The sequence below is a fragment of the Lissotriton vulgaris genome, chromosome 10, assembly GCF_964263255.1.
Source record: "Lissotriton vulgaris chromosome 10, aLisVul1.2, whole genome shotgun sequence".
NCBI classification, from domain to species: Eukaryota; Metazoa; Chordata; class Amphibia; order Caudata; family Salamandridae; genus Lissotriton; species Lissotriton vulgaris.
Genome location: NC_141698.1, coordinates 276,645,558 through 276,672,369, shown reverse-complemented (window position 1 = coordinate 276,672,369; position 26,812 = coordinate 276,645,558). Strand labels below are relative to the sequence as shown.

Genomic DNA, 26,812 nt, shown 5'->3' with positions numbered 1-26,812 from the left:
GAAACACAAAATGTGGCAGGAACTCTATTGTGCTTCTTTTTTTTACCCAGGTTGCCGAAGGGGGAGGTAAATTCCTCCGCAATCTGAAATTATGGTTTATATTTTTGCCTCCAGATTTACCGTCCATAACTAAATGAGAGGCTGGTAGCAGGGAACAGAAAATGTGTATTACTAACAAAGCTGCCAAAGGTCAAAGTAAAAGGAATATCACTGAATGGAGACGCCAAGCAACTACTTTGTCCACAAGGTGGATGCGTCTAACTAGAAGGGATGGCAGAATGGATGCGTTATCTATCTGCTCCCTAGTTTAAAAAGAATATAGGTTTTGTGGTCGCCATTTTGTAAAATCCAATTTTATGTAAAAGCAGGAAGCACATATTTTCTTGTATGTTTAGATCCCTTTCTCACGTTTATTGACAGCAACAATGTGCAGCTCTTTTTTTTACTTCTTTTTTCTTTTTTTGATTTTTTTTTGCACAAGCCAGCCTAGAAAAAACTAACATCTTAATGACTGTAAACTGATTACAAATATCTCTGTGGAAGAGTGACAAAAGAGATCAAATAGAGCCGCACTCTCCCTCTTTGTGTAGCCTTCCACCTGTGTGATAAAGCTCTTCAACACCCGACAACTAGGTAGGAAGCACTCTATAAAAGCTATATTATAATACAATTCTTACGAAGCAGTGGTACTAAAAGTTGGGCTGCGGTGTGCAGTAAACAGTAGCCACTGAAATTCTGAAAAAGATATAGCATTGCTGCAAGCATACATTGTGAAGGGGACAAAACATCTGAAGTCTTTCTAAGACTAAAGCGACGTGAGGGCATGGTAGACTCACACACATGATAAAGTGGTAAGGATGTACGAGGCATCAAGAGGGTGACTGCCAACTTTATAATGCTGTAGTTGTGGAAGCAGTAGGTGGCTGAGCAGCTCAAAGGGAGCAAGATAACGTGATAGAGAGGACTGGTAATGGGAGCAAAGAAATGGTGGCCTTGGAAATCAAGGACGAATTTAGAAAAAGGAGCACCTTTTTAGGAGTATAGTTGGAAAGGTATTGCATGAAAAGGCAACAAATCTTGACATGTAAAGCAAACAAAACAGGAACCAAAACAAAACTAAATAACACTTTAGGCAAAATTGCTGAAATCGAAAACGCTGTTACTCATTATATGGAAGATGAAGCTAAAGATACAAAAGAAGTTACCTATTTCACTAAGTGCAGCAGTCGAAAAAAAAGCTAAATCAAGCACGCGATGGAAGCGTGTGAGCGCGCCGTGGGAATGTGAGAGCCAGAGAGGAGCCGCAATGCGAGCGTGCACAAAATCAAGCGTGCAGTGGGAGCGTGTGAGGCAGAGAGGAGACGCCATGCGCGTGCACATCGGCTGTCCGGGCGCATACATCTTTTGTCTCCCTCCGCACACCAAACCGACAAAAATAGTTTCGCCAAGGCGAAGCAGCGCATGTGCTGCGTTCGCTAGGCGAGACCTAAAAATTAAAGGGCCCAACATTTCTTTCAGTTACTGATTTTACCTTTCTTTTCCCTGTCATAGCTTTGACACACGCAGGGCAAGTTAAATATCACTTTCACTGTAGGAATTAACATTGTGGGTTCTCCTGTTTCTGAAATATCTAGGGCACGTGTATGGCATCCTCAGCATGCCTTTTTGTAAGCCTTGTCATCTAGATGACCATGTGATTACAACTGCATGGGATTTGTACGTGAAGCTGGAGATGTTTATATTTGTCTTGAGTCTACCTGCAAAATCCCATCACAAAACATATGCTATAAAATTTGATCTAAAGTGCACGTTGCCTTTAGCAGCATATAAGGTTTGTCGGCTTCTTTTTCCACTTGCATCATTGCATATATTTTTATTGTTGCAGAACAACTATGAATATAAGAGGCTCCTCTTTCTTACCCCAGCTGCGGCCTTAAGCATGTGCAATCTGTGCACCTGTACAGGGCCACCAAAACCCAGGAGCCACCACTCCAATATATAGCCTTAATATAATAATCCTCTGAGGATGGATAGATATTTGCGTGTTGGCCCCTGGCAGGGATTTGGCGGCCTCCGGCTCTGTTCCACTTCCTAACACCCTGACACCCCCCCCCCCCTCTCCTGAGCTCCGGGGGGCTCCTTCCCTTCCCGACCTGACCCCCTCTTCATGGGCCCCCTACCCACGCTCCCTGCTCAGGGCCGCCATGAGCCTAGAGCCGCCCCTGCTTACCCTTATAGCCGTGATTAAAGCACACTCAAGTTGCTTTAGTGCAAAGTTCTACTAGATATTATTTAAGAAGGAGCCACTTGTGCAAACCTGCACATTTTTCTGTAAACATTAAGCATTAGATATCAGTACTAGGTTAAATGCCCAATTGATCAGTCTATCTAAAGGATATAGTTGGCTTGGCATCTGGAAGTTTTTTATGCTAATTTCCCCTGTGTAACGTTAGGATGTTACAGAGTGTTCCCATGAGTCTGAAGGGCATGCCTTAAGAGGCTGCCCTAAGCGCAGGAGGCCACTTGCAAGCCCAGAGTTGAAACGTTGTTCCCATTTACATGTGCAGTTAAGAAAAGTGCTCTGGGTTCCTGATCCACTTATAGTGGACATCCTGTGGGTTTGGAGGAAGGGGAAAGGAGGGCTAGGAGTACAAGAGCCATAACAATGAGGGTGTCCCTGCAACCTTTGTCTTAAAATTGTTTGGCTTCCACTCCATGGTAGCCTTTTGGTGTACTCGGGCCTGGATTCATGGGCTGAGGGATGGTCATCTGATCCAAGACACCACATTCCAGATGCTGTGCTGTTCTGACAAGGACATCATCTTTCAGCCTCTGACAGGTTTTAATTTCTGAAGTCTTAAACAGAAACAAATGACCTAATCTCTGTTAAAGATGAGAGCTCCCCAGACTCACTGACACCAGCATGTAGGTTGGTCCCTAAGATACTCCTATGTCGTAGGGTGGAGATGTGGCTGAAGTCCTATGGTGCCACCTGGCAATGCTTGGGGAGCTATTGCTGCACGGCAAAGCCTCCAGATCTGGTCTGGCACCTGGAGGATAGTCATAAGGTGATGATTCTATTGGAAGATATATCCATCAGCTGGTCTAGAGAATTATAAGGGGCGAAAACCTTGTGTATTTAAAGCAGTATATAATTTAGTTAAGGATCATGCGCTGGTTGACATTTTCCAACATTACCTGGGTATACTTATTACTCCTCACCACATAGGAAATTTGTCCGTCTGGACTATTTTTTTACTTCAACCAGCATCCAATCCAACATCAAGATCCAGTTATATCCCAGGGTACATCGGATCACTCCCCTTTAATAATCAAGATTACCCATATTGGTGAAATGCAACAAAGTAGGGGTTTTTCGTTCGACAGGAAATTGTGTTTGGATGCACAATACAGAGAATACATGGGTAAATGGATAGCAAACTTCTTACAGAACAATATGAGTTCCGCTAATATTGAAATAATATGGGATACATGGAAAGCTTGTTTTAGAGGGGAAGCGGTGAGTTAAGGACTTTATCATCAAAATCAGCAACAGGGGAAAATGCGGGATTTATATGACCAGCTGTGTAAAGCGGAAGAACATCTGATAAAAGAAATAGAGAAGAGGGATAATATGACCAAATTCCAGGAATATGAGGGGATAATCACTAAATGTCATGCTAATATCACAAGAGTTTGGTGTGAGGAAATAGTTAGGAAATACTTACAATACATATAGAAGGTATATCCATGAGTATGGAGAGGCTATAGGAAGGGCACTAGCCCTAAAATTAAAAATGAAGGACTCTGCCCGTCAAATTGTGAAAATGCAAGATAAAAATGGGGTTATCTCTGAAGATCCAGAAAAAATATTGGAAATATTATATCAATTTTATACTGAATTATATACTTGTCAATCTAATCCCTCTCCTGAAGCTTTTTTGCATGAGGTTATATTTAGTAAATTTACAGATCTTGAGAAAGAGGTATTAGATCAGCCCTTTTCAATGGAAGAACTGGAAAGAGCAGTAAAAAACATCCCGAATGGAAAAGCAGCCGGCCCTGACTTTATCCCAGGGGAGGTGTATAAATGTTTTTTTGAACCTTTAAAAAACTTTATGTTGGAGACTTTTAAAATGGCACAATTGGGGAGTGCCCCACAGTCATGGGATGATGCCTCAATTGTAATATTTGCTAAAAAAAGGGAAACCACCGGAACAACCTGCCTCTTATCGACCCATATCTTTACTAAACTGCGACAGCAAGATTTATTCAAAGGTGCTTGCAAATCGTATGTCTAAGGTTATAACACCATTAGTATCATTGAGTCAGCATGGGTTTATCCCAAATAGAGGGACTATAGCACATATTAATAAAGTGATCACCTTGATAGACATAGCAGAAATTGAGAGAAGAAACTTGGCGTTGATCTTACTCGACGCTGAGAAAGCGTTTGATCGCGTAGAGTGGGCATATCTGTGGGCAGTAATGAATAGAATGGGATTTGGCAAACATTTTTTGAGAGCTATTAAAGTATTGTATCACTCACCTAATGCGAGAGTTGTAGCTATGGGCAGAAAATCGGAAAGGATAATTATTACAAGAGGTACACGCCAGGGGTGTCCCTGCTCTCCACTTCTTTTTGCGTTATTTATTAACCCATTTTTATTAAAATGATTAGAGTCACCACATATTAAACCATTCATTGTCTCATCTATACCCCATTCAGTATTCGCATATGCGGATGATATCGCTATCATTACCACGGACCCAGGACAGGCAATGACAGAGATTGAAGGTTTGGCTATAGATTTTGGAAGTAGCATTGGCTATAAATTAAACGCTGCGGAAACGCAGGTGCTTTGTTCAGATACTGTTCAATTTAACGATTACAGGGTTACTCACGAAGTGATATATTTAGGAATTATAATTAAATCCCATACACAAGAGATAGTGGATGCTAATTGGGGTAAAATAATGCAACAAATTAAGCAATCCTTAGATGGGGGAGACTTCAGCTGTCTATTATAGGGAGAGGCAATATCATCAAGATGAATGTATTAGCTAAGATCTTATATCTATATCGCAGTATTCCCTTAGAGATACCCTTAAACCACATTTATAAACTGCTAATTTTATGTACAAAATTTTTTGGGGCACCCAGAAAAACTAGACGAGCAATGAAATGGTTGACCCTGCCTATAGAGAGAGGAGGGCGCGGGATCCCGGATTTTGTGTTTTATTATTATGTTTGTTTTTTACAAAGAATGAGAATATTGTTGACGGAAGAACAAATTGAGGAACCGGCAGAATCCCCGTCGATATTCTTTCTATTATTAGGGGAACATGCGAAGGGATGTTTGTTAAAAGAGTTGGAGGGGAATTACTACAAACATACCCGTTTTAAGGTGGTCGAGTCTGCATATAAAGTTTGGAGAAGGGTTGCGAGGATAATGAAGCTAGAGAGAATTTTGTATTATACTCCCCTTTCTGCTGAAAAAATACTTCCATCAATATTCTGGGACAATGTAGCGAAGGAATGGAATAAGAAAGGGGTGGGCAGAATCGGAGATCTATATGATACGGACGGAATATTTAAATCTTTTTCTAATATGGGTAGCAAATTCCATCATAAAACTAGAAAGATGTTCCTGCAGTGGCCGATCATTCAATAATATGTGTACATCTCAAATTTAGTCAACACAGAAAGTGACAGAGAAAGTGCAAGTGAAATTCATTCAAAAAATATATATATTTTTATTTATTTCTTATATTTTGTTCTTGTATGAATATAAATACATCTAAGTTAAATTCTTAATCAGCGAATCGTCTTTTATCAAATTCATAGACAATACATGGAATGTAAGAAAAAATTCAAAAAAGACACAAGGACAAATCTAAAATCCATAACAACTAAACAGAAGTAACCCCTGAACAACAATCATATACAACAACTCACTCACGTGCTAACAGACATTCCACATTCATACTACATACAGAGATGAAAAAGGAACTGGATCCCTATTAGCGAGGTGGTTACGCTAATGTGGTAAAAGGTCAACAAGATGTAGTTGTTGGCTCTTATGGCGGGTCTACGCGCGTTTCGGTGGGCAAGCCACCTTCATCAGGACCTTGAACATCAGATAGTGCAGGTAACAGGGGATCAGGCAAGAGAGAAATAGGCAGGATGATAGGAAAGCTATCACTCCAACTTAGTCTCTACGATAGTACATGGTACGGGTCACGGGAAAATCGCTGCATCCGAAATGCCAAGTCGAATGTATGTAGTGGTCCTCAAATATTCATAATAATGTAAGGGAAATCAGATTCAGTGTAGTAGGCTAAATTGCGCCAGTTGTTTTCATTGATATTTGGGTTCTGAGGAGATACTCCTAATATTTAGAGGGTCCCAAGGATACTGTAGTCCACGAAGGGCGTTCACTCTTATGTTAATAGAGTCTAATGTTTAGTTGTGGCCGGATTTTATAAAAGTAAGGCATTCTCCAAGTTGATTTAATTCCGTAACGTCACCGCGACCCTTTCAAATCGGCGAAAAGCGTCCAGGCATCTCCGCGTCCTCGGGACCCTCCGTCGGCAAACGGAGGGTCCCGAGGACGCGGAGATGCCTGGACGCTTTTCGCCGATTTGAAAGGGTCGCGGTGACGTTACGGAATTAAATCAACTTGGAGAATGCCTTACTTTTATAAAATCCGGCCACAACTAAACATTAGACTCTATTAACATAAGAGTGAACGCCCTTCGTGGACTACAGTATCCTTGGGACCCTCTAAATATTAGGAGTATCTCCTCAGAACCCAAATATCAATGAAAACAACTGGCGCAATTTAGCCTACTACACTGAATCTGATTTCCCTTACATTATTATGAATATTTGAGGACCACTACATACATTCGACTTGGCATTTCGGATGCAGCGATTTTCCCGTGACCCGTACCATGTACTATCGTAGAGACTAAGTTGGAGTGATAGCTTTCCTATCATCCTGCCTATTTCTCTCTTGCCTGATCCCCTGTTACCTGCACTATCTGATGTTCAAGGTCCTGATGAAGGTGGCTTGCCCACCGAAACGCGCGTAGACCCGCCATAAGAGCCAACAACTACATCTTGTTGACCTTTTACCACATTAGCGTAACCACCTCGCTAATAGGGATCCAGTTCCTTTTTCATCTCTGTATGTAGTATGAATGTGGAATGTCTGTTAGCACGTGAGTGAGTTGTTGTATATGATTGTTGTTCAGGGGTTACTTCTGTTTAGTTGTTATGGATTTTAGATTTGTCCTTGTGTCTTTTTTGAATTTTTTCTTACATTCCATGTATTGTCTATGAATTTGATAAAAGACGATTCGCTGATTAAGAATTTAACTTAGATGTATTTATATTCATACAAGAACAAAATATAAGAAATAAATAAAAATATATATATTTTTTGAATGAATTTCACTTGCACTTTCTCTGTCACTTTCTGTGTTGACTAAATTTGAGATGTACACATATTATTGAATGATCGGCCACTGCAGGAACATCTTTCTAGTTTTATGCTTTCTCCTCCCCTCGGTTCCTGGGCCATAAATTACTTGTTTGAGGGGGTCCCATTGTTCATGTTTAGCAAATTCCATCTACCTCAGTCTTCCTTTTTTAAATATCTCCAAATCAGAAATTTTTGTTTAAAGAAATTAAATAGACCCAGCCCTAATAAATTAATAGAGGCAATTCAATCAAAAAAAGGATAGGTATGATATATCGATTGCTGATGGATTATAAACCTGATGATTTGAACAAATATAATGTATATTGGCAGAATCAATTGGAGGAAACCGATCTAAATATTGTAGATTCTATTTTGATGGCTAAGGATATATGTTTGTCGGCCAGTTTGAAAGCTCAGGTATATAAGACAATATTCCGATTATATTATACTCCCAAACGTATGGCAACATGGGGGCCTATGTACGATGGAAAATGCTTTCGGTGCGGAGGGGAAGATGTAGATATTGTCCATGTTTTTTACAACTGTCCGAAATTATCGTCTTTCATATCCAGTATAGAAAGGTTTATATCCTTAGTCATTCAATATCCGCTTAAAATATCCCCTGCACTTATGTTAGTAGGGAGAGGGCAAAGTGTTAATGAAAATGAGAATATATGTAAATTTAAGAATTTTTTATTTGTGGCTATGACTATAGCTTGGCTATGTATTGCTACGGAATGGCTACAACTTGAAGCACCGATGTTTGAATTTTGGAGAAGGAAATTGTTTAATATATATGAATTCGAATGGAATTTGTATGCTCTAAAGGGTGTCAGGAAAAGACGATTAGGTATACTTACTTGGGGAGTACTTAAAGAGTATTTAGAGGAATAATTTTTTGGGGATTTGTATATATTTTGTATTGGGAATCGGTAACCTGCCCTACCCGCCTACCCGTCATCATCAAATATTATTGTAAAAGAAGATGTTGAATATCTTATTTTTTTATGCTGTGAATGTATTATTTTTTTTGTCAAATGACCCAACGATGGTAATTAAAAAATAAAATAAAAGGAATATATATCCATCATAATTGCATGTTACATTACACATTTTTTGTAGTGCACCAGTATCACTCCGAAGGGAGTATCTGAGGGCTAACCCACTGATCAGACTGGACTGTGTACTGAACTCTCTGGCAAGAACCTGTTGCTTTTGGCAGTCTATTCTAGTGCCAAGAGGGCAGGAGTGGTGACCTAAGACCCCTTTGAAACTCTACTACTGAGTAAGGGTGTTGACCAACCTTGCCTCCTTCTTTCCCCACCCTACAGGAACTGCATACTCCTTCGGTGCTACGTTGTCACTGCACCCCCATCTCCAGGATAAAACCTGCTTGGTTTGGGTCTTTGAGACATTGCATATAAGGAATTGCAAGGTCTACGATACCTCACACATAACGGCCCAGTCTCCGCACCAGTATACCTGTGAAAATCTTAGCATCAATAATTGGGATGGAGATTGGGTAGTACGAGGCACAATGGGTGGGTGGGGTCTTTGCTGCCTTTATGAATAATCAATGTTACCGCCTCCTGCATAGTTTGTGTAATGGTGCCAGTGTCAGTGAAGGAATCATACAGATGTGCCAGTAGTGGTGCTGGTATTGGGCAGAATAGCTTGTAGAAGAGGGCCATAAAGCTGTCTGCCCAGGGGCTCATCCCACAAGTAGTTTGATACTCAAGATCACTTCCTTGACTGTTATCTTCCTTTTAAGGGTGGAAATGTTTTGGTCTGTGAGGACCGGGACCTGAATAGGCTTTAAATATGTATGTATATTAGAAGGTGATACTGGGTTCAGAGTATAAAAAGAGTTGTAGTATTGTCTATATGTTTTTAGGATGCCCTCTGAGTCATGATGTTCCTTTCCGTGGTCTGTCACTTTCATATTGATGGCGATCCTTTGTATTTTGGCACTTAGTTTGCACGCTTGTAGTCTCCCAGTCTTATTCCCCCCTCTACAGTGGGAAAAGTGTCCATTTTGATGGCTTTTGCTGTTGTCTGGCACAAGTGAGTTGGGGCCAGGTCTCTTAGGAGGTTTTCCGTTTATGGTGGGCCTCTGTCTCGCACTGCGCCTCTACGTCAGACTGCTTTCCACATATATCTACATTCCATTTTTTCACTAGGGATACTCATTTCTCCACTTATGATTGCTTTAAGTGCATCCCCAAGTTGGGAACTGAGCCTTCATAGTCTTTGACAAAGCCAAGAGTTTTCCCTAATGCCTATTTCATAGGGTCATATTTAAGATTGTCACTAGCTGCCATAGTCAAATCCCCAGGGATAACTTGATGGGTGACCAATCCTCCAGTCATTAACAGCCAGACTTGAAATGGCCCACGATTGATCCATACATTGGGCAGAACAGTCTAGTTCCAGATCCATTACTACATTAAAGTTTCCTCCATTCAATATGTCGGAGTCTGTGGTGGTCAACACTGTGGCTAGGGCATCTTTTATAAACTGTTTCCGATTCTAATTTGGGGCATAAAGGGAACAGATCATGAATGTGTAGGATAGGATGCGTGAGATTCTCAAAGCCAATAGGTGGCCCAGGATTTCAGAGTGTGTGGTTAGGACCTTCTTGTTAACTTATTAGCATTAAAATAGCTACACCCCCTTTTTTGGGTCAGGAAGAAAAGAACTGTCTTGTGAACCATTGGGATCTAAGGCTCCCATAGTCATGAAGGTGGGTATCCTGGAGGAGACTTGCATCCCAGTCGGACTCCTTCAGCATTTGTAGTAAGGATATAGTTTCGCTGGGACTTGAGACTCCTGATGTTGAGACTTAAGAGTGCATACGTTTGTCTGAAATAAAAATAAAACCTATAAAGCGCTCTAAACCCAAGGGTATCAATGCGCTGCATCCAGAAATAAAACAAAACACCGTAGGGGAAGCCCCCACTCGGAGTGAAAGGAAACGGAAAGAAGAGAAACTGAATCCCATCTAGAAAAGGGAGAAGATTTGAACCCATCCAGTTATCGTCCATTTCCCCAAGGGGATTGAGGGGGGGGGGGGGGGGAGGGGGGGGGGGGGGGGGGGGGGGGGGGGGGGGGGAGTGTTGGCTTCGGCGGAGGACAGACGCTTGCTCCTGGCTGAATGATGGAAAATTATCCCATTCAGTAGAACGTCACCTGAAACCAATATAAGTGGAAATTCCCCAGGAATGCAAGGCGGTGCTGGACAAGCTCCTTTCAGAGAACAATCAGCAGTTCAAGTGGACTCATGTAGTGCTTTTCATTGGTCGCCATCTGGTGCCTTAGGGTGCAGTTTGGGCTGGCAATCAAGCTTGGTCCTGGGACGGGGGGGGGCGAGGCAAGAGAATGCATATGGAGATCAGGTAGCTGGGATGGAGGAGAGTACTGAAACTAACAAGCAACTACCTGTGCTAGTTCATGGACCTGAGGGGTGGAATTAGCTCGTTGTTAATGGACCTTTCAACTATGAGGAAAATTTGTGTTTGAGGCATGTGTGCTGTAGATACATATGCTTTGCAGCTCCTGCCTTTTAGTGTTGGGTCCGGATGTTTGCAAGTTGTTTTTCTTCGAACAAGTCTTTCCTAGTCACGAGGTAAGGTGACTCCCCCTTTCGGTGATGGTGCGCATGGTTATCGACTCCATTGTTAGATTGGCTGAAAGTGGTGTTTGTTCAATATCCTCTGCGGACTACTCCAGTGCGACACAGTGTTAGGAATTGCCCTTCATCCTTTTTAACTGGGCACTCGCGCTCAATGGGAGGAAGGGACCCTTACAGCCCATGACTGGAAGCGTGGACGTAATTTAGGGGTCTCAGCTGCAACCCCTGTCTTTATCACGGCAACCCCTGGCACTGCTTTTGTGATCCCTGGCTCAGAGATGGCAAAATCAGTGCCAAGAAGACAGTGGCGGCTTCGCCTTCCTTGTTTATAGCTCATTTTAATTACACCAACAGGTGAATAATTGTAAATTATTCACTATTAGTGTAATAAAAACTGGAACATCAGGTAAGTTAAGTATGTTGTGTGTGTGTGTGTGTCAAAGTGGCAGTCAGTGATAGGAGTGGCAGTAAACAAGATTAAATGTCAGTGAGAATGAGTGAGAATGATGAAGTGAGGGTAAGAGCGAGTGTAAGTCAGAATGAATAGCTGTGAGTTAATCAGTGTAAGAATGAGTGACAGTGTGTGAGGGTGTGTAAGATTGAGTGCAAGGCAGTGAATCAGCGCAAGTGGTGACTATAGTTGAGTAAGTAGGCTCTCCTGTTTGTATCTCCCTGTATGCCTGGACTACACAGCAGATAGCGCGCTGCAGGGCGGGTTGCTGCATACGCGATAGCGTTTTTAAAATAGCCCCGTTTTCGTATTCACTTTAATTTAGCTTTGCATTTACACCATTTTAGACTATCGACGCATTCCCTTTACTTGCACTGTAATTGTTATCAACACTGCGCTTTCGGCGGGTCCCTTGAGTCACTTTCTTTGCTGGCGGCCTTCTTGGGGGGAGACTTGGACCCCTGACGGCGCCATTTGGGTTAGCAGACCAGCTGTCACAAGGACATGCTGACCTGCACATAAGGTGGGCATTCTAGGCGGGCTCTCCTGTTTGTATCTCCCTGTACGCCTGGACTACACAGCAGATAGCGAGCTGCAGGGCGGGTTGCTGCATACGCGATAGCGTTGTTAAAATAGTCCCCTTTTCGTATTTATTTTAATTTAGCTTTGCATTTACAACATTTTAGACGATCGGCGCATTCCCTTTACTTGCACTGTAATTGTTATCAACACCGCGCTTTCGGCGGGTCCCTTGAGTCACTTTCTTTGCTGGCGGCCTTCTTGGGGGGAGACTTGAACACCTGACGGCGCCATTTGGGTTAGCAGACCAGCTGTCACAAGGACACGCTGACCTGCATATAAAGCTGCCCTTTCTTCACGCAGCGTTTGCGCCGCAGTAACGCCGGAGTCACGCCAGAGTCCAGCCCGTCCGCGCCAAGGACGGGCTAAAGGGCGTGAGACTCTGGTCCCTGGGTGTACTCGGTATGCCTCCTTTAGCAGGTCCCCTATATTCCTATCAGGACTTCGTCCGTCTGAGACCTGCATGGCTTCCATGCCATTTTACCTGCTCGCCAGACATTCTTCAAGATGCATTTTACTGCACATGTTTCAGCACCTGTGGTAAGTCATCGGCAATTTGCCATGTTAGGCCCCTCCCTGCCACCACCCTTATGTTGCCTCCTCCAAAAGAATCGGGCTTTCTCATTAATACTAGATCTTTGGTGAAAAATAATATTGCTTTTCGCGATTTCGTTACAGCCCGAAAGCCCACATGGGTTTTCCTTAACGAAACCTGGGCAACTGAGTCCTAAGGACCGGATTTGGTTGAGGCTGTGCTGGATGGATATTCTTTAGCTAGACTGGATAGAGTAGGGCGCAGAGGAGGTGGCCTTGGAATCCTTTACAAGACCTCTCACACCTGTCATACTACTCAACTCTCCAGGCCTTCCGACCTCTTTCAAGCCCTGCACTTTCTTATAAAATCTCCTGAGGCCGCTCCCTTCGTAGGTATCTTGGTATACAGACCTCCCGGGTCTATAACAGACTTTAGCCAGTCCCTTCTTAATATCCTAGAGCCCTACTTCGGAGCAGCCAACCTGACAGTTTTGGGTGACCTAAATTTTCATCTAGACAACCCTGATTCTAAAGACTCTTCGGATCTCCTCGACTCACTATTCGCATGTGATTTAGTGCAACTGGTCAAACACCCCACGCATCAGGCAGGCCACACACTGGATACAGTTTTCTCCAACGATGACAGGCTTAAAACAGAAGTCCCTATTCCACTGTCCTGGGCGGAACACTTTGCTGTTCCTTTGGAGCTTTTGGTCGCCTTGACACCTGCTAAGACAGGAGTCCCTAGTCACACCAAGTTCAGGAGGAACCTTAAGAAAATCACAAGCACCTCGCTAGCCCCACTAATGCAAAACTACAAACCTGACCTCTATGAGGATACCAATCTAGCGTCTTCGGAATTGTCCAAAGCCATTAGTGCAACAGTCGATGTGCTGGCTCCTCTCGCCTCTTGCTACTCTGCGAGAAAGAAACCCTCTGCACCCTGGTTTTCGGAGCCTCTTAGGTTCATGAGCCAAGGGTGCAGGAAGCAAGAAAGGCTTTGGCGAACAAGCTGGAATCTGAAGGAGAGGGATAAACACAAGTTACTCCTTAAGGAGCACAAGCTGGAGATCATCAGAGTTAAGCAAGAGTACTTTGCTAACCTGACAATGACTCTCTCCTCTCCCAGAGATCTCTTCAAAATAGTGGACTCGCTCTGCACGTTACAGATACAGGACCCTGTTGCAGGCACCCAGGAATTCTGTGATAAAATCGCAGGATTCTTCCACTCTAAGATTGCGGACATCTACCTGAATCTTGAAGCACAAAGATCTGTTACCCCTCCCCCGCCTGCCCCCCTCTCTTTGCTCCCGAAGGAGGTCTCTTCCATCGCCTCCAAGAGTCTGTTAGAGTTTCCGCCTTTATCCTATCAGGAGCTTGACCTGCTTTTAAGTAAGACAAGGTCGGGATCCCCATTGGACCCGTGCCCCCTTAAAGTCCTGAAGGAGTGTAGAGACTCCCTGCTCCCTTTTCTACTTGACATCATGAACAGGGCCATGAGAGAGGGCATTTTCCATCTGAATGGAAGAATGCGGTGGTCAAGCCCCTCCTAAAGAAGCCCACACTTGATCCAGAGGTGCTCAAGAATTATCGCCCCATTTCTTTGCTCCCAGCACCTGCAAAGATGCTTGAGACGTATCTCAATCAACATTTGGCGGCATTTCTTGACTCCTCAGATCTCTTGGATCAATCCCAGCACGGCTTCAGGAAACACCATAGTACCGAGTCAGCCCTTACGGTCGTATTGAACAACATCCGCATGGAGGTAGACCAGGGACATTCCACCGTCCTGGTCCCCCTCGGTGCTAACATCTCGCCTGAGGGAGATAGGGGTGGAAGGGGCGGCCTTGAGTCTGCTGGCCTCCTTTCTCGACCAGAGGGTACAGAGGGTTAAGCTGGGAGATTTTCTATCTCCATCCCTACCTGTGCAATGTGAGGTCCCACAGGGGTCGGCATTAAGTCCGACCCTGTTTAACATCTACGTGACCCCACTTGCCAAGTTGGTTAGATCTTTTGGGATGGAGGTAGTCTCCTATGCAGATGACACACAGATCTTGGTGTCCCTCTCTCACCCTGATGGCTCGTCCCCGCTCAACTTTAGGAACTGCATGGAAGCAGTGTCACAATGGATGATTTACAATTCATTAAAGCTGAATGGGGAGAAGACGTAGATCTTGGTGTTCTGCCCTAACAATAACATCTGGTCACCTGAATGGTGGCCGCCCTCGCTGGGGTCTTGTCCCACCCCCACGGAGTCAGCGCGGAATCTGGGAGTATTGATTGAACCTGACCTCTCCATGACTTTGCAGGTAAATAGAACTGTTGCTACCTGCTGGGGGATCATCAAAATACTCGGGGAAAATAAAACATGACCTGTCCCCCCCAGGCACGGAAGCAAGTGGTGGTAGCACTTGTCGCCTCGCAACTCGATTACTGTAACGCCCTATACATCGGTATGAATAAGAGCCTAATACAGCGTCTTCAGACCGCCCAAAATGCGGCTGCCAAATTCGTTCTGGACGCTCCCAGACTAGCGTCGTCAACAGCAGCTAGGAAAGCCTTACATTGGCTTCCTATTGAAGCGAGGATCACCTTTAAAGTACTCTGTCTGACTCATAGTGCACTTTCTGGCAATGGTGCAGGAGGGGTCAAGAAACTGCTGGCCCCCTATGTCTCGGGCAGACTCTTACGCTCCTCCTCAAAGAACTTGCTTGTGGTACCTCGATTCCGTAAGAGCAGATGGGGCGGCAGGGCCTTTTCTTCAATCGCCCCTAAGCTATGGAATACCCTTCCATGTGAAATTAAAGCTCAGCCTTCTGTTCTGCGTTTCCGTAAAGCACTAAAAACATGGCTGTTTGCAAGGGCGTACCTGTAGTTACTTTTCTATTGCTTCCTTGGTTTTTTCTGTTAGGCGCCTTGATGCCTTTGGGCTAAGTCGCGCGTTATAAGATTCTTTTCCTTTCATTTCATTTCAAGTTGAGTGTGAGTTAGTGAATGTACATTTGCATTAGTGAGAATGTGGTATGCTTGCAAGTCTGCTTTTGGCCCTTGCAAAATACTGGTGTTGGCCTACTCCGGGCAAATATTAATAGACAGGGTCTTGGCATACTAGAACCAGAGAAAATACTTGAAATATTGGACATCCATGGCAAAAGGCTGGCACAGGCATGCTGGAGATAATTCTTGGTATGGGACACCCATGGATGTTCGTACTAGCATGCTGGAGTCGATTCTTGGATTGAAGTATGACAGCTGTGGGGACAAACGTAACAAAATGCTGGCTCTCTAATACATATAATTAATTAGCATTAATAGCAAAACTCCAGGACGAGCATATTATCTGTAGTTGTTAGCATAAACTGTGACCCATGGCAAAATGCTGGCCCTGACACAGTGGGCGTTATTTTTGGCATACTGGGGCATCCATTGCAAATTTTGAAAACAAGAGGGTCAACTTCTGTGGTGCATCAGTTTTCGTTGGCTTTGTACACCATGAAAGGACTTATATATTTAACAAGTGCCCTTTCATACTCCATGACTTTTTAGCAGGTTTATTTGAAAACTCTGCTTTAAAATTCACTATTTGACCCATTGTTTCAAATTTTCTTGTGGGGAGACCCCATTACCCCAAACCCATTTGAAAGAGCTCTGGTTAGTTCTGTTTTTTCAGTACAATGATGTCCACTATTGTGCTGTTTTCCGGTTTAAGGCCAAGTCACATCCTTTCCTGGGAAAATTCAGGGTCAAATGTTATATGATTTCACTTCCTTTGATGTCAGTAAGGTTAATATGTGTGCGATGTCACTTTTCTGCTACCCTTGGAATTTTGGTGAATCGACGCCCATGATTGGAAGTGGTGCACATGTAGCCCATTTATGCCCAAAATTCACACCCAACATGCTGGAAGTTTCTAGATTCCCCGACTGCAATCTCCACAAGAGATTTGTTTGCTCATCTCTTCCTCTCTTCTCTACTTCGAAAGCAGTGCTTTTTTTACTTTTTGGGGTTCAGCTCCAAGGTTCTCAAAGTCGTTCTTGGGCTCCATTTGCAATTTCCTTGCTTGAAATGGTGACCTTTGCATATCCCCATTAGATGACTGTCGAGGCAAGGTATTTTAAGGTAAACACCGGCTTATTAACCCCTTCGACGCTCATGACAAGCTCAGCTCGTCATGAGTTACGCCTGTCGTACGCTCCTCACGAGCTGAGCTCGTCATGAACCGCAGGTTTTTGAAAACTTCAGCGCACAGCGGGAAAGCGGCCCGCGCGCATGGTGTTAAAGAAGATGCCCAATTTGGAGCCAGATGGGACTATTTGGTCAATGAAAATGGCTGACTAGTATTTAGTGCTTTTCTTGCCCCTTCGATGCTCATGACGGAACGGTTCCGTCATGAGCGTCGGTTGGCCTGTGCTTATGACGGAACAGTTCCGTCATGAGTCCATAAGCCCAGTGGAACGTTCAGCACAGCGCACGAATTTGTGCCGCGCTGATGAGGCTAGAGTTTAGTGCCTTTTTAGGTCGAGCCTCTCAATGCGCAAGCGCATTGAAGAGGCGAGCCTATAGCGTCTTAAATAGACTTTACCTAACTTGGCGATTTGGTGCTGTGCCCGTGGCTTTTAGGTCAATGCGCAAGCGCATTGACCTAAAATGCGCGTGCACATCACCAAATCGCCGTCTGTTCCCTCAGCCGCACTCCTCCCACACCTTTGAAGTGAAGCTTAGCTTCACTTCAAAGGCCCCTGCTGCTTTCACACCCTCTCCCCGCTCCGCCTCCTCCCCTGCCCGCCGTGCCGCATTTCTCCTCCCCCCCCCCTTCTCTGCCTTCCCTCCGTCGCTCGGCCCCCTCCCCTGCCTGCCATGTCGCATTTCTCCTCCCCCGCCCCCTTCTCTGCCTTCCCTCCGTCTTGTTTCAGGACAGCAGTTGGATATTTCACAACCTTTCGCTTGAAATTGTCAGGACCGGGGAGAGATTAAATCTACATTGTACAGTAATCTGCCGGGCAACCACCGCCATCCGTAAAACGTATGCCCTGTCAGCATGGTTCATGCTAGCAGCACAGACCCGGCAATCACTGCCAGAAAACAGCGACAAGCAATTTCACGCGAGTACCAGCGAAGTAGAACTGTAACCTTTTCATCAGTGTTTTTTTGACAGATTTCTCAGAAACGGGAATTGTGAGGGGGCCCCGCACGACTTCATCGCTCCCCGAGATCACGGCGCTTTTTTTTTAATCAAGCTTGCACACGTATTGATCGGCTCCATATCTTGTGCACCACAACAGCCCATTCAAGGGGTGACATGTGTCTGACACCGAGTGAAACTGAAGGCGCTCCCGGCTAATGAGTGCCTTCACTGGAACCGGCTGGCGAAGATACCATACTTCAATGCTTGGTTAAGTAGAAACCGGCACACCCAATGAACAACAGCTCACACATGTTATTTTTATTCTTTATTTGGTTCTGTGGTTTACCTGATATTAAGACGGTTTAAAAGTATTGTTACCAAGTGGAATATTGCTATAATAAATGTGTGCAGTGAACACGCGTTTAACTCCCGGACTACAAAGGCTGCAGAAAGCCGCAAAAACGGCAATAGATGTAGTCAAAATTACTTATAGGATTTGAAGGGCTGAACGCTGCCAAATTCATAATCTCCTTTAAAAACGCAGTTTGCTTCTGAGCGAACAGCTGCGACGCCTCTGCCTTGATCGTGCGCTGTTCAGATATTTGTTTTCAGTTCTCTTCCCAGTGTCTTGCAGTGGGGTCTGCTCGCTGGTCCTTGCAGTGCCAGCAAATCAATGGCCTGTAATGCTCGATTGAGCCTTTTGAAGCGGGGATCCCCTGGTGTAAACTTCAACACAGGCTCATTTAAATATTAATGTTACACAAGTGACTTGTTAGGCGAAGTTAATGCCAGCGTAATAAATCCCATAGCTGGCGCTAAATTTCCCTCCTGCCAAACGAAACGGTCCCTTGGATTCAGTTTTCAGAGGCTGTTTAAGCCCAAATGCTAGGCCCCAGAGCTGCATAGTGTCAATGTCTAGATGGAATGCATGCTCGTTTTTTTGTGTGACTAAATAGACAATATTATCCAATGATAGAGTTCAGATTGTACAAATGTTCACTGGGAAAAAAAAGCATAAAACGTGCTGAATAAACAGTGCATGGCTTTTATATTTGAGGCACATGGCATTTTGAAAGAATTAGATGGACATAGGTTGTATCACATTGTAATTGCAGACACAAATTTAAATGTTATTGAAATAAGATAATCTTTTCTCTGTCACAAACCCTTATGGAACCCACAGGATCACCACCACTCCATCCACCACCCCATCCACCACCACATCCACCACCACATCCACCACAACCACCACCACCACCACTGCATCCACCATCACCACATCCACCGCATCCACCACCACCGCATCCGCCACCACATCCACCATCAACACCACATCCACCATCACATCCACCACCAACACCACCACCACATCCACCATCACATCCACCATCACATCCACCATCACATCCACCACCACCGCATCCACCACCACCACCACACCCACCACCACTACATCCACCACCACATCCACCACCACCACCACCATCACCACCATCACCGCATCCACCACCACCGCATCCACCACCACATCCACCATCAACACCACATCCACCATCAACACCACATCCACCATCACATCCACATCCACCATGACATCCACCGCCACATCCACCACCACTACATCCACCACCACATCCACCACCACATCCACTACAACCACCACTACCACCACATCCACCACCACCACCGCATCCACCACATCCACCACCACCACATCCACCGCATCCACCACCACATCCACCATCACCATCACATCCACCACCACATCCACCATCACATCCACATCCACCATGACATCCACCACCACAACCACCACATACACCACCGCCACATCCACCGCCACCACCACATCCACCACCACCACATCCACCACCACTTCACCACCGCATCCACCACCACATCCACCACCACCGCATCCACCACCACATCCACCACCACCACATCCACCACACCCACCACCATCACTTCCACCACCACATCCACCACCATCACTTCCACCACCACATCCACCACCACTTTCACCACAACCACAACCACCACATCACCACCACATCCACCACATCACCACCACATCCACCACATCACCACCACATCCACCACCATCACATCCACCATCACATCCACCATCACCTTCACATCCACCATGACATCCACCACCACCACCACATCCACCACCACCACATCCACCACCACATCCACCACCACCGCATGCACCACCACACCCACCACCACTACATCCACCACCACATCCACTACAACCACCACCCCATCCACCACTACCACCACCACCGCATCCACCATCACATCCACCACCACATCCATCACCACCACCACATCCACCACCACATCCACCATCACCTCCACCATCACCTCCACATCCACCATGAAATCCACCGCCACATCCACCACCGCCACATCCACCACCGCCAAATCCACCACCGCCACTACATCCACCACCACTACATCCACCACCACTACATCCACCACCACCGCATCCACCACCACATCCACCACCACCACTTCCACCGCATCCACCACCACATCCACCACAGCATCCACCACCACCACATCCACATCCACGACCACATCCACCACCTCATCCACCACCTCATCCACCACCTCATCCACCACCGCATCCACCACCACCACATCCACCACACCCACCACCATCACTTCCACCACCACATCCACCACCACTTTCACCACATCCACAACCACCACATCCACCACCACCACATCACCACCACATCCACCACCTCCACCACATCCACCACCACATCCACCACCACATCCACCATCACCACCACCACCACATCCACCACCACCATATCCCCCACACCATATCCCCCAGATCCACCACCACCACATCTATGTTTGTGGCTCTGTGTGTGTGTGTAGGTGCAAATGCAATGTTCTTGGATTTTCGTCACAATAACATACACTGAACATAATCTTCACAAAAGTTATTTACAAACGTTTAAGCTATTGCCATTATAAATTACAATAACTTTTATTTAAGTATTAATTATTTACAAAATTAAAAGCCATTGTTATTTGTAATATCAATACATCTAAGTCACGTAAATACAACACACATTGCATTACAAATGCTATAGATGTCACATTTGCAAAAGTTAAAACGATTGACATTGTAACTGACAAAGCTATTAATGTTGCTACTTTCAAAACCAACACATAAATAAAAAAAGTGTCATTTACAATACCAATAGCTCAAACTTTCCTAATGCGAGACCTATTGCATTTCCAATGCTTGTTTCTCTGTGCACATGTTCCTTACATAGACACCCACCTTCCGTCTGTGACATCATCCTTGTTCGGATTTTTAATGTTTGAAGTCACTTCTACTTGCTACTCTTCAATGAAGTAATATAAATTTCCATTTGAATAGGCCCATAGTGCATAAGCAAGTGTAGAGCGAAGTTGAACTCAGAAAATGAAGTGCAGTACAACAGCTCATTTCCATTGTATCTTCTTTCCAGTCCATTGCAGCTTCTTTCCAGTCCATTGCTGTTGCAGTTTCAATGCTTTGTGTAAAGACGACTGAACAGTGCACACACATGTATCCATGCATTAACGGGGTTTCAGGAGTAACTTTTCAGACGAAATTATCTGATCAACCCTGAATAAACACACTAACTTAGTTTCGGCTCCTATGCCCTTAGTAGCAGCCTCTCCAAATAAGGCAACTAATAAAAACTTCACATTTCCATTTCCTGTTCCGTGAAGAAATGTAAGATAGATGCAGGCGATCCTCTTTTCTCTTGCACCAGATTTAAAAATGACGTAGAAACATTTAGATTTCAAAAGACTTTCCTACAATTGGTAATTCTGACAAATGTAGAAACCTAAAATTGTCATTTCAGAGTTACCCAATTATGTTCGTTTTTAAAGGTTAATTTAAAAAATCTTTTTAGGATACAGTCTTACACTCTTGTTTCCTTTATATTTCGTCTTCTGACAAATCTTTTACCTCCACTTAATATCTGTTGTTTTTCTTTTGTCTTTTTCTTCCCTTTGCAGGACCTGGGCTGCGGTGCCAGTATGGGGATAATCTCCGATAACCTGCTGGTGACGGGAGGCCAAGGCTGCGTCTCCTTTTGGGACATTGGTTATGGGGACTTGCTTCAGACTGTCTACCTAGGCAAGAGTGAAGAGGCACAGCCTGCACGGCAAATACTGGTCCTCGACAATGCAGCCATTGTATGTGACTTTGGCAGCGAGCTCAGTCTTGTGTATGTCCCGTCCGTACTGGAGAAGCTAGACTAAGGAAGGAACAAAGAAACAGTTGGTAGCAGCTTGTTCCAAAACATATCATCTGCTGCTGAAGGAAAGTGCTTACATCCAGCGTCTACTAACAAGATCAGAACATCAGGAGTGGTGGAAGAGCATCCTTGTCTTGTGGAACGTCTGCACTAGATTGGTCCGCCACACCTTCACCAAGTCCCCATTGTGTGCGTCTGTAGAATTTTCAACTATGCTCTTCTGACTTCTTCCTTTGCTCAGTCCGACCAGGGTCCGCTACAGACCCTGTACCACAAAGGAGAAGCATTTCCCCCCTAATCGGAGTAGACTAGCTTCTGCCACCTCGTTTCGAGAGAAGATTTTGGAAGGAAGGGAATGTCATTAATGTTTTTTTGGGGTGTAGTAGTGGATTGAGCTAGCCATGCCTTTTTCCTTCCCTTATAACGAGTGGACTGTTGAAAAGGTCACAGTGGCCAAAGCGCCCCTGTATCGTTGTATTAGTAGTCTACATAGCTTTGGTAAACTGGGCTAGCACTTGGTACATCACACTTTGTGTTAGATGTGTCCTCATCAGGACTCAGTACCTTCTGGGTGTGCTTTGCCTGGGTAATAGTTTGTCAGGAAGCTGTTGTGCCCTTGAAGCCATGTGTAGACAGTTGAACATTTACAACAGTTGCTTTTGTCTCGAGAAGGCCATTATTTTCTGTAATAGTGCTACTTTGTTTCCTTGTTGTCGCGACAGCAGTGTTCTGGGAATGTGGTGCATAATACAACCGAGACAGGAGTTCATGGCTTGTGCTGCTGATGCCAAGGAATTTTGTGTCAGTAGCGCACTTTATTTTCCTGCTTATAAAGGAGGTGCTGTGGTCTGACCTGCTGTGAGAGGAGAGAGAAATTTATTTGGAAGCATTAAATATTAGTTTGTTTGAGTTACAGTATCAGGTTATGGATTCACTAGCTTTGAATGTTCCTTACTTTTTGGAATGGTCAAAATATGAGGAGAAGACACAGTGCTGGGAAACTGCTGTAGTGATTTTTTTAAAAAAACAAGTAACTTTCCCCTGTGCTCTTTTTAGCTGCATTGGCTTTTGAAAAACGGAAATGTGATTTTGGATACATTGAATTCCTGACTTGTGGGCTTGTTTTTATCCCAGTGCAAGCCTGTGGAGGTCTGTTCCCATTCGTTAAAGATGACAGGGGTCCTTTTTGATCGCCACATTATCACTCCTACAGCTTGTTCAGGGCAGTTTTCAATTCCCCGGAGATGAGCTATAGTGGTTGTTTCATGCTGGACCTGCAAGGGTCACCACCAATGTGAGGATCGTTAATTTCCTTCCGCCATATGAGAGTCAGATCCACAAACGATGCTGTACTTAACTTTTCCGCCCCCGCTTTTTCCGTTCTCCCCACCTCCTTACTTTGCTTCACAAGTAGCATGACGTTTTGGCAGCTGCTCTCTTACAATACACCACTATCAAGCATGCTGGGGTTTCACAGGTATAAAATGGCAGTTTCTCCACTGAAGTGGAGCCTCTACTAATTACAAGGCCATTATTAGGATGATCCCAACATAAGCATTTAAAATGTGTGTATCCACAATGGTCGGTATGTGATTTGAACTATGAATCTTTATGCTTTACGGTTTAATAACATGCAGACAGATATTTCTGTGTTCGGATAACTGAATTAATGGTAGGGGTAGTACTTCCCTTTCAAAATTGGAAAATGTACACTTAAACTTTAAAGGAAAAAAACTTGTTTAAATACAAAAGAAAAAAGTTGTCCTAAAATTATACCAGCGTTTTAGCAGTTCAAGTTGCTTCAAATATTCCTTGCTATTGATGTTTGGATAGCAAATTGTGCCCCTCAGGCTGAGTAGGCTGGAGGGGTTTGGGAGAGCCTTGTCAACGCCGCCTTCTTGACCAGGCAAGGTTACATTGTGCCACCCCTCCTGTGGCTGCTTAACTAATATTCAAAATTCTACTGCTCGCCCTTGCTCGTCGTTCCTAATTTGGCTGCCTACCATTGCCTTAATGGGGCACGAGCCATGTTTCACTTAAAAGTGGTCTAGTGGAAAAGTTGATGGCAGTTGTATCAGTAGACCAGACTTCAAATATTGGCTTCCACACATCATCAACGGGATATATTTAACTGAACACTTCATCTCCCTCTGGCCTAGTGCCTTTATCTGCAAAAAATACAAGATGATTATTTCCAGTATTAGGCACTCTGTAGAACACAAGATTGTGTTACACAAAAAGTAATTGTTTTTCAAGGCCTACCTTCACAGCTAGTATAGAAGGTTCGCCATAACCATGTGGCTCTTGTTGGTTGTCTCCACAGCCCCCCTGCTTAAGCACATGCACCTGGAGCAACAAAGTATTGCTCAATTTTATACACATTTATCAAAAAAGATGCTGTCAGTTTTTTTGGTATTACAGACCTATCCATAGTAATGCTGTTTTTGGTCGCTTTCCACTTGGCTTACCTTTAGTGTTAAAAGAAAATATATTTTGTGGTGTGCTCTCTATAAACTATCTCAAGCATGGTGATAACGTTGACCATGTATTTAGCACATACCAAAAATGTAATACTCTTGATAAATGTATTTCATTGTGACCTAAGAATCGGGTTAAAAAATCACTGGGTCAATATAGTCGCTCACACCCAAAGGTCTAAAAAGGGAACAGCACTGAAGCTGAGGCCTGACCCAGTTATTTACAGATGTGAAAAAATATCAACAAAGGAAAAACACAAAGTTAAGAGAACTAGGTGGTTGAATTGAATTGTACTATCGCAGAGTAAAGAAAGGACTCTGTTTCTGATGACTACTTCTGACTGCAGATTTCCCACCCTAGAATTCTCCCCTGCCGCCAGGCTAGATCACAGAAACTTTTCTCCAAGCGTGCTGCTGGTTAGTGCCATGCAGCCCTATGCTGACTCCAAACTGGCATGGAAATGACAGAGCAGAGCCGCACATAAGCACAACATCTGCGTCCAATGTTTGTTTCTTTCGTTCTGTGCCTTATGACTGATCCAGAGCTGCACTCCTAACTTTGTTGATTTTTCCGATGACTTCTAGACGATTTAACCAGCGTTTTAGAAAACAATGTCCCATCCAAAAACAGGTTTCAAGCCATGCCATGACTGCACAAAGCAAATGCCAGTCACAGACCCACACAAGTTATGTTTTTGGTGCCTGGCTCAAGCACCAACTCTAAGGCGCTAGGTAAGTGTGCTGTCATGCACCCAAAGGTGATCCGAGACTGGGAGGTGAAGCTGTATGTTGCTGAACACTAGAAGAAGTTGCAGCCTTCGAGTAGGCCCTGCTCCCGATCTAGGATTTGAGTGCAAACTCTGTCTGGATACTAAAGCTGTTTCCGCAACCGTTTATATTTACCATCAGTCCTCCTGTTAGTCCAAGCAAAAGCATAAATAAGCAAAGTGGGACTTGAGCCCATCCTGCCATTCTGGCTCTAAAGAGCAGGTGCATTAGCATCACACTGTTATTTGCACCTCTTTGAGGTCTCAGGACGTGGAAATGATTACTCAGTTAGTCCCAAAGTGCCCTATTTTCCCAGGCTGTCATTGGCCTCGCAGCAGATAGAAGATGGAAATACTCAGTACGCTTTTGGCTCCCATTGGCACACCTTTAGTCCTCATGGGACCCTAGGGGCCAGAACCGGTTTACCGCTGACGGATCCATCCTCAGCATTGTCTATCTCCCTGGAACTTGTACTGACGGTAGTACAGATGTCCCCTCCTGCCCCAACATCCACACTGGTCCCTGCAACACCAGTGCCAGTGTCGGCATCATTAGTCATTTCTGGATTGTCTGATCTGTTTCTCAGAGTAAATGATGGTGCCCAAACCTGGCGCCTTGTCAAATCTAGTATTTCAAAAGCTTAAATTTGGCAGGTGGGCATCACGAAAGTAATGGAAATCAGATGCTGTTACTCTACAACCACCATGCAAATGTTGTCTTAATGGCTCCCACGCTGTCACTACTACGGTTAAAATGTCATATCTGGGTAATCCCCAGAGCTTCATAAACATTTCTTTTGAGCACAGTACTTAATAGTTGGGCTTTAAACTGCATGAATTGGTCATGCAGTCTTACTTTACAGACAATTCTCTTAAAAAGGTCTAGGTTAAAGGTTACCTGCCAAAAAGTCAAGAAGAGATCCCTGGTATCTATACCCATACAGTTATACCATGGTACCCGGATTACAGGTTACCATAGATCACTGTTCAACGGGACGAGATTTGTATAATGATTCCCACAAAGAAAAATACTTGTTTACAATCTAGATTTTAATAAAAATTTAGATTGTAAACAAGTATTTTTCTTTGTGGGAATCATTATACAAATCTCGTCCCGTTGAACAGTGATCTATGGTAACCTGTAATCCGGGTACCATGGTATAACTGTATGGGTATAGATACTACGGTCTAGCATACACATCCCAGGGATCTCTTCTTGACTTTTTGTCTTTTGTGCCCTGTTCCCTGGCGAAAGTGGGTAACCTCTCTTTTGAAATCTCCTAAAGGTTACCTGCCTACATAACACGCAGACTTTCAAAATAGAAAAACATATTAAAACACTTTGTAAACCCCCAGAAGAATTAATCAATGAAGTAAATATTACAGGCGTGTATAGATATGCACACTACTTCTGAGAGTGGAACTCTTGAAGGAAGTGACCAATTACAAAATAAATTCACCCCTTCCAGTGAATG

The 26,812-nt window shown here is 44.3% G+C and overlaps 1 protein-coding gene across 2 annotated transcripts in view; it reads left to right on the top strand.

Moving 5' to 3' along the window:
• SCAP (SREBF chaperone) overlaps window positions 1–26,230 on the top strand; it is an 833,069-nt gene extending 806,839 nt beyond the window's left edge. Inside the window, exon 25 of one of the 2 annotated variants that reach the window (XM_086941009.1) lies at window positions 21,852–26,230. In XM_086941009.1, coding sequence (XP_086797135.1) covers window positions 21,852–22,097 — 246 coding nt within the window. In that variant the 3' untranslated portion in view covers window positions 22,098–26,230. The remainder of the gene's footprint in view (window positions 1–21,851) is intronic. The other variant, XM_086941010.1, reaches the window with a different exon arrangement.
• Window positions 26,231–26,812: the final 582 nt, after the last annotated feature.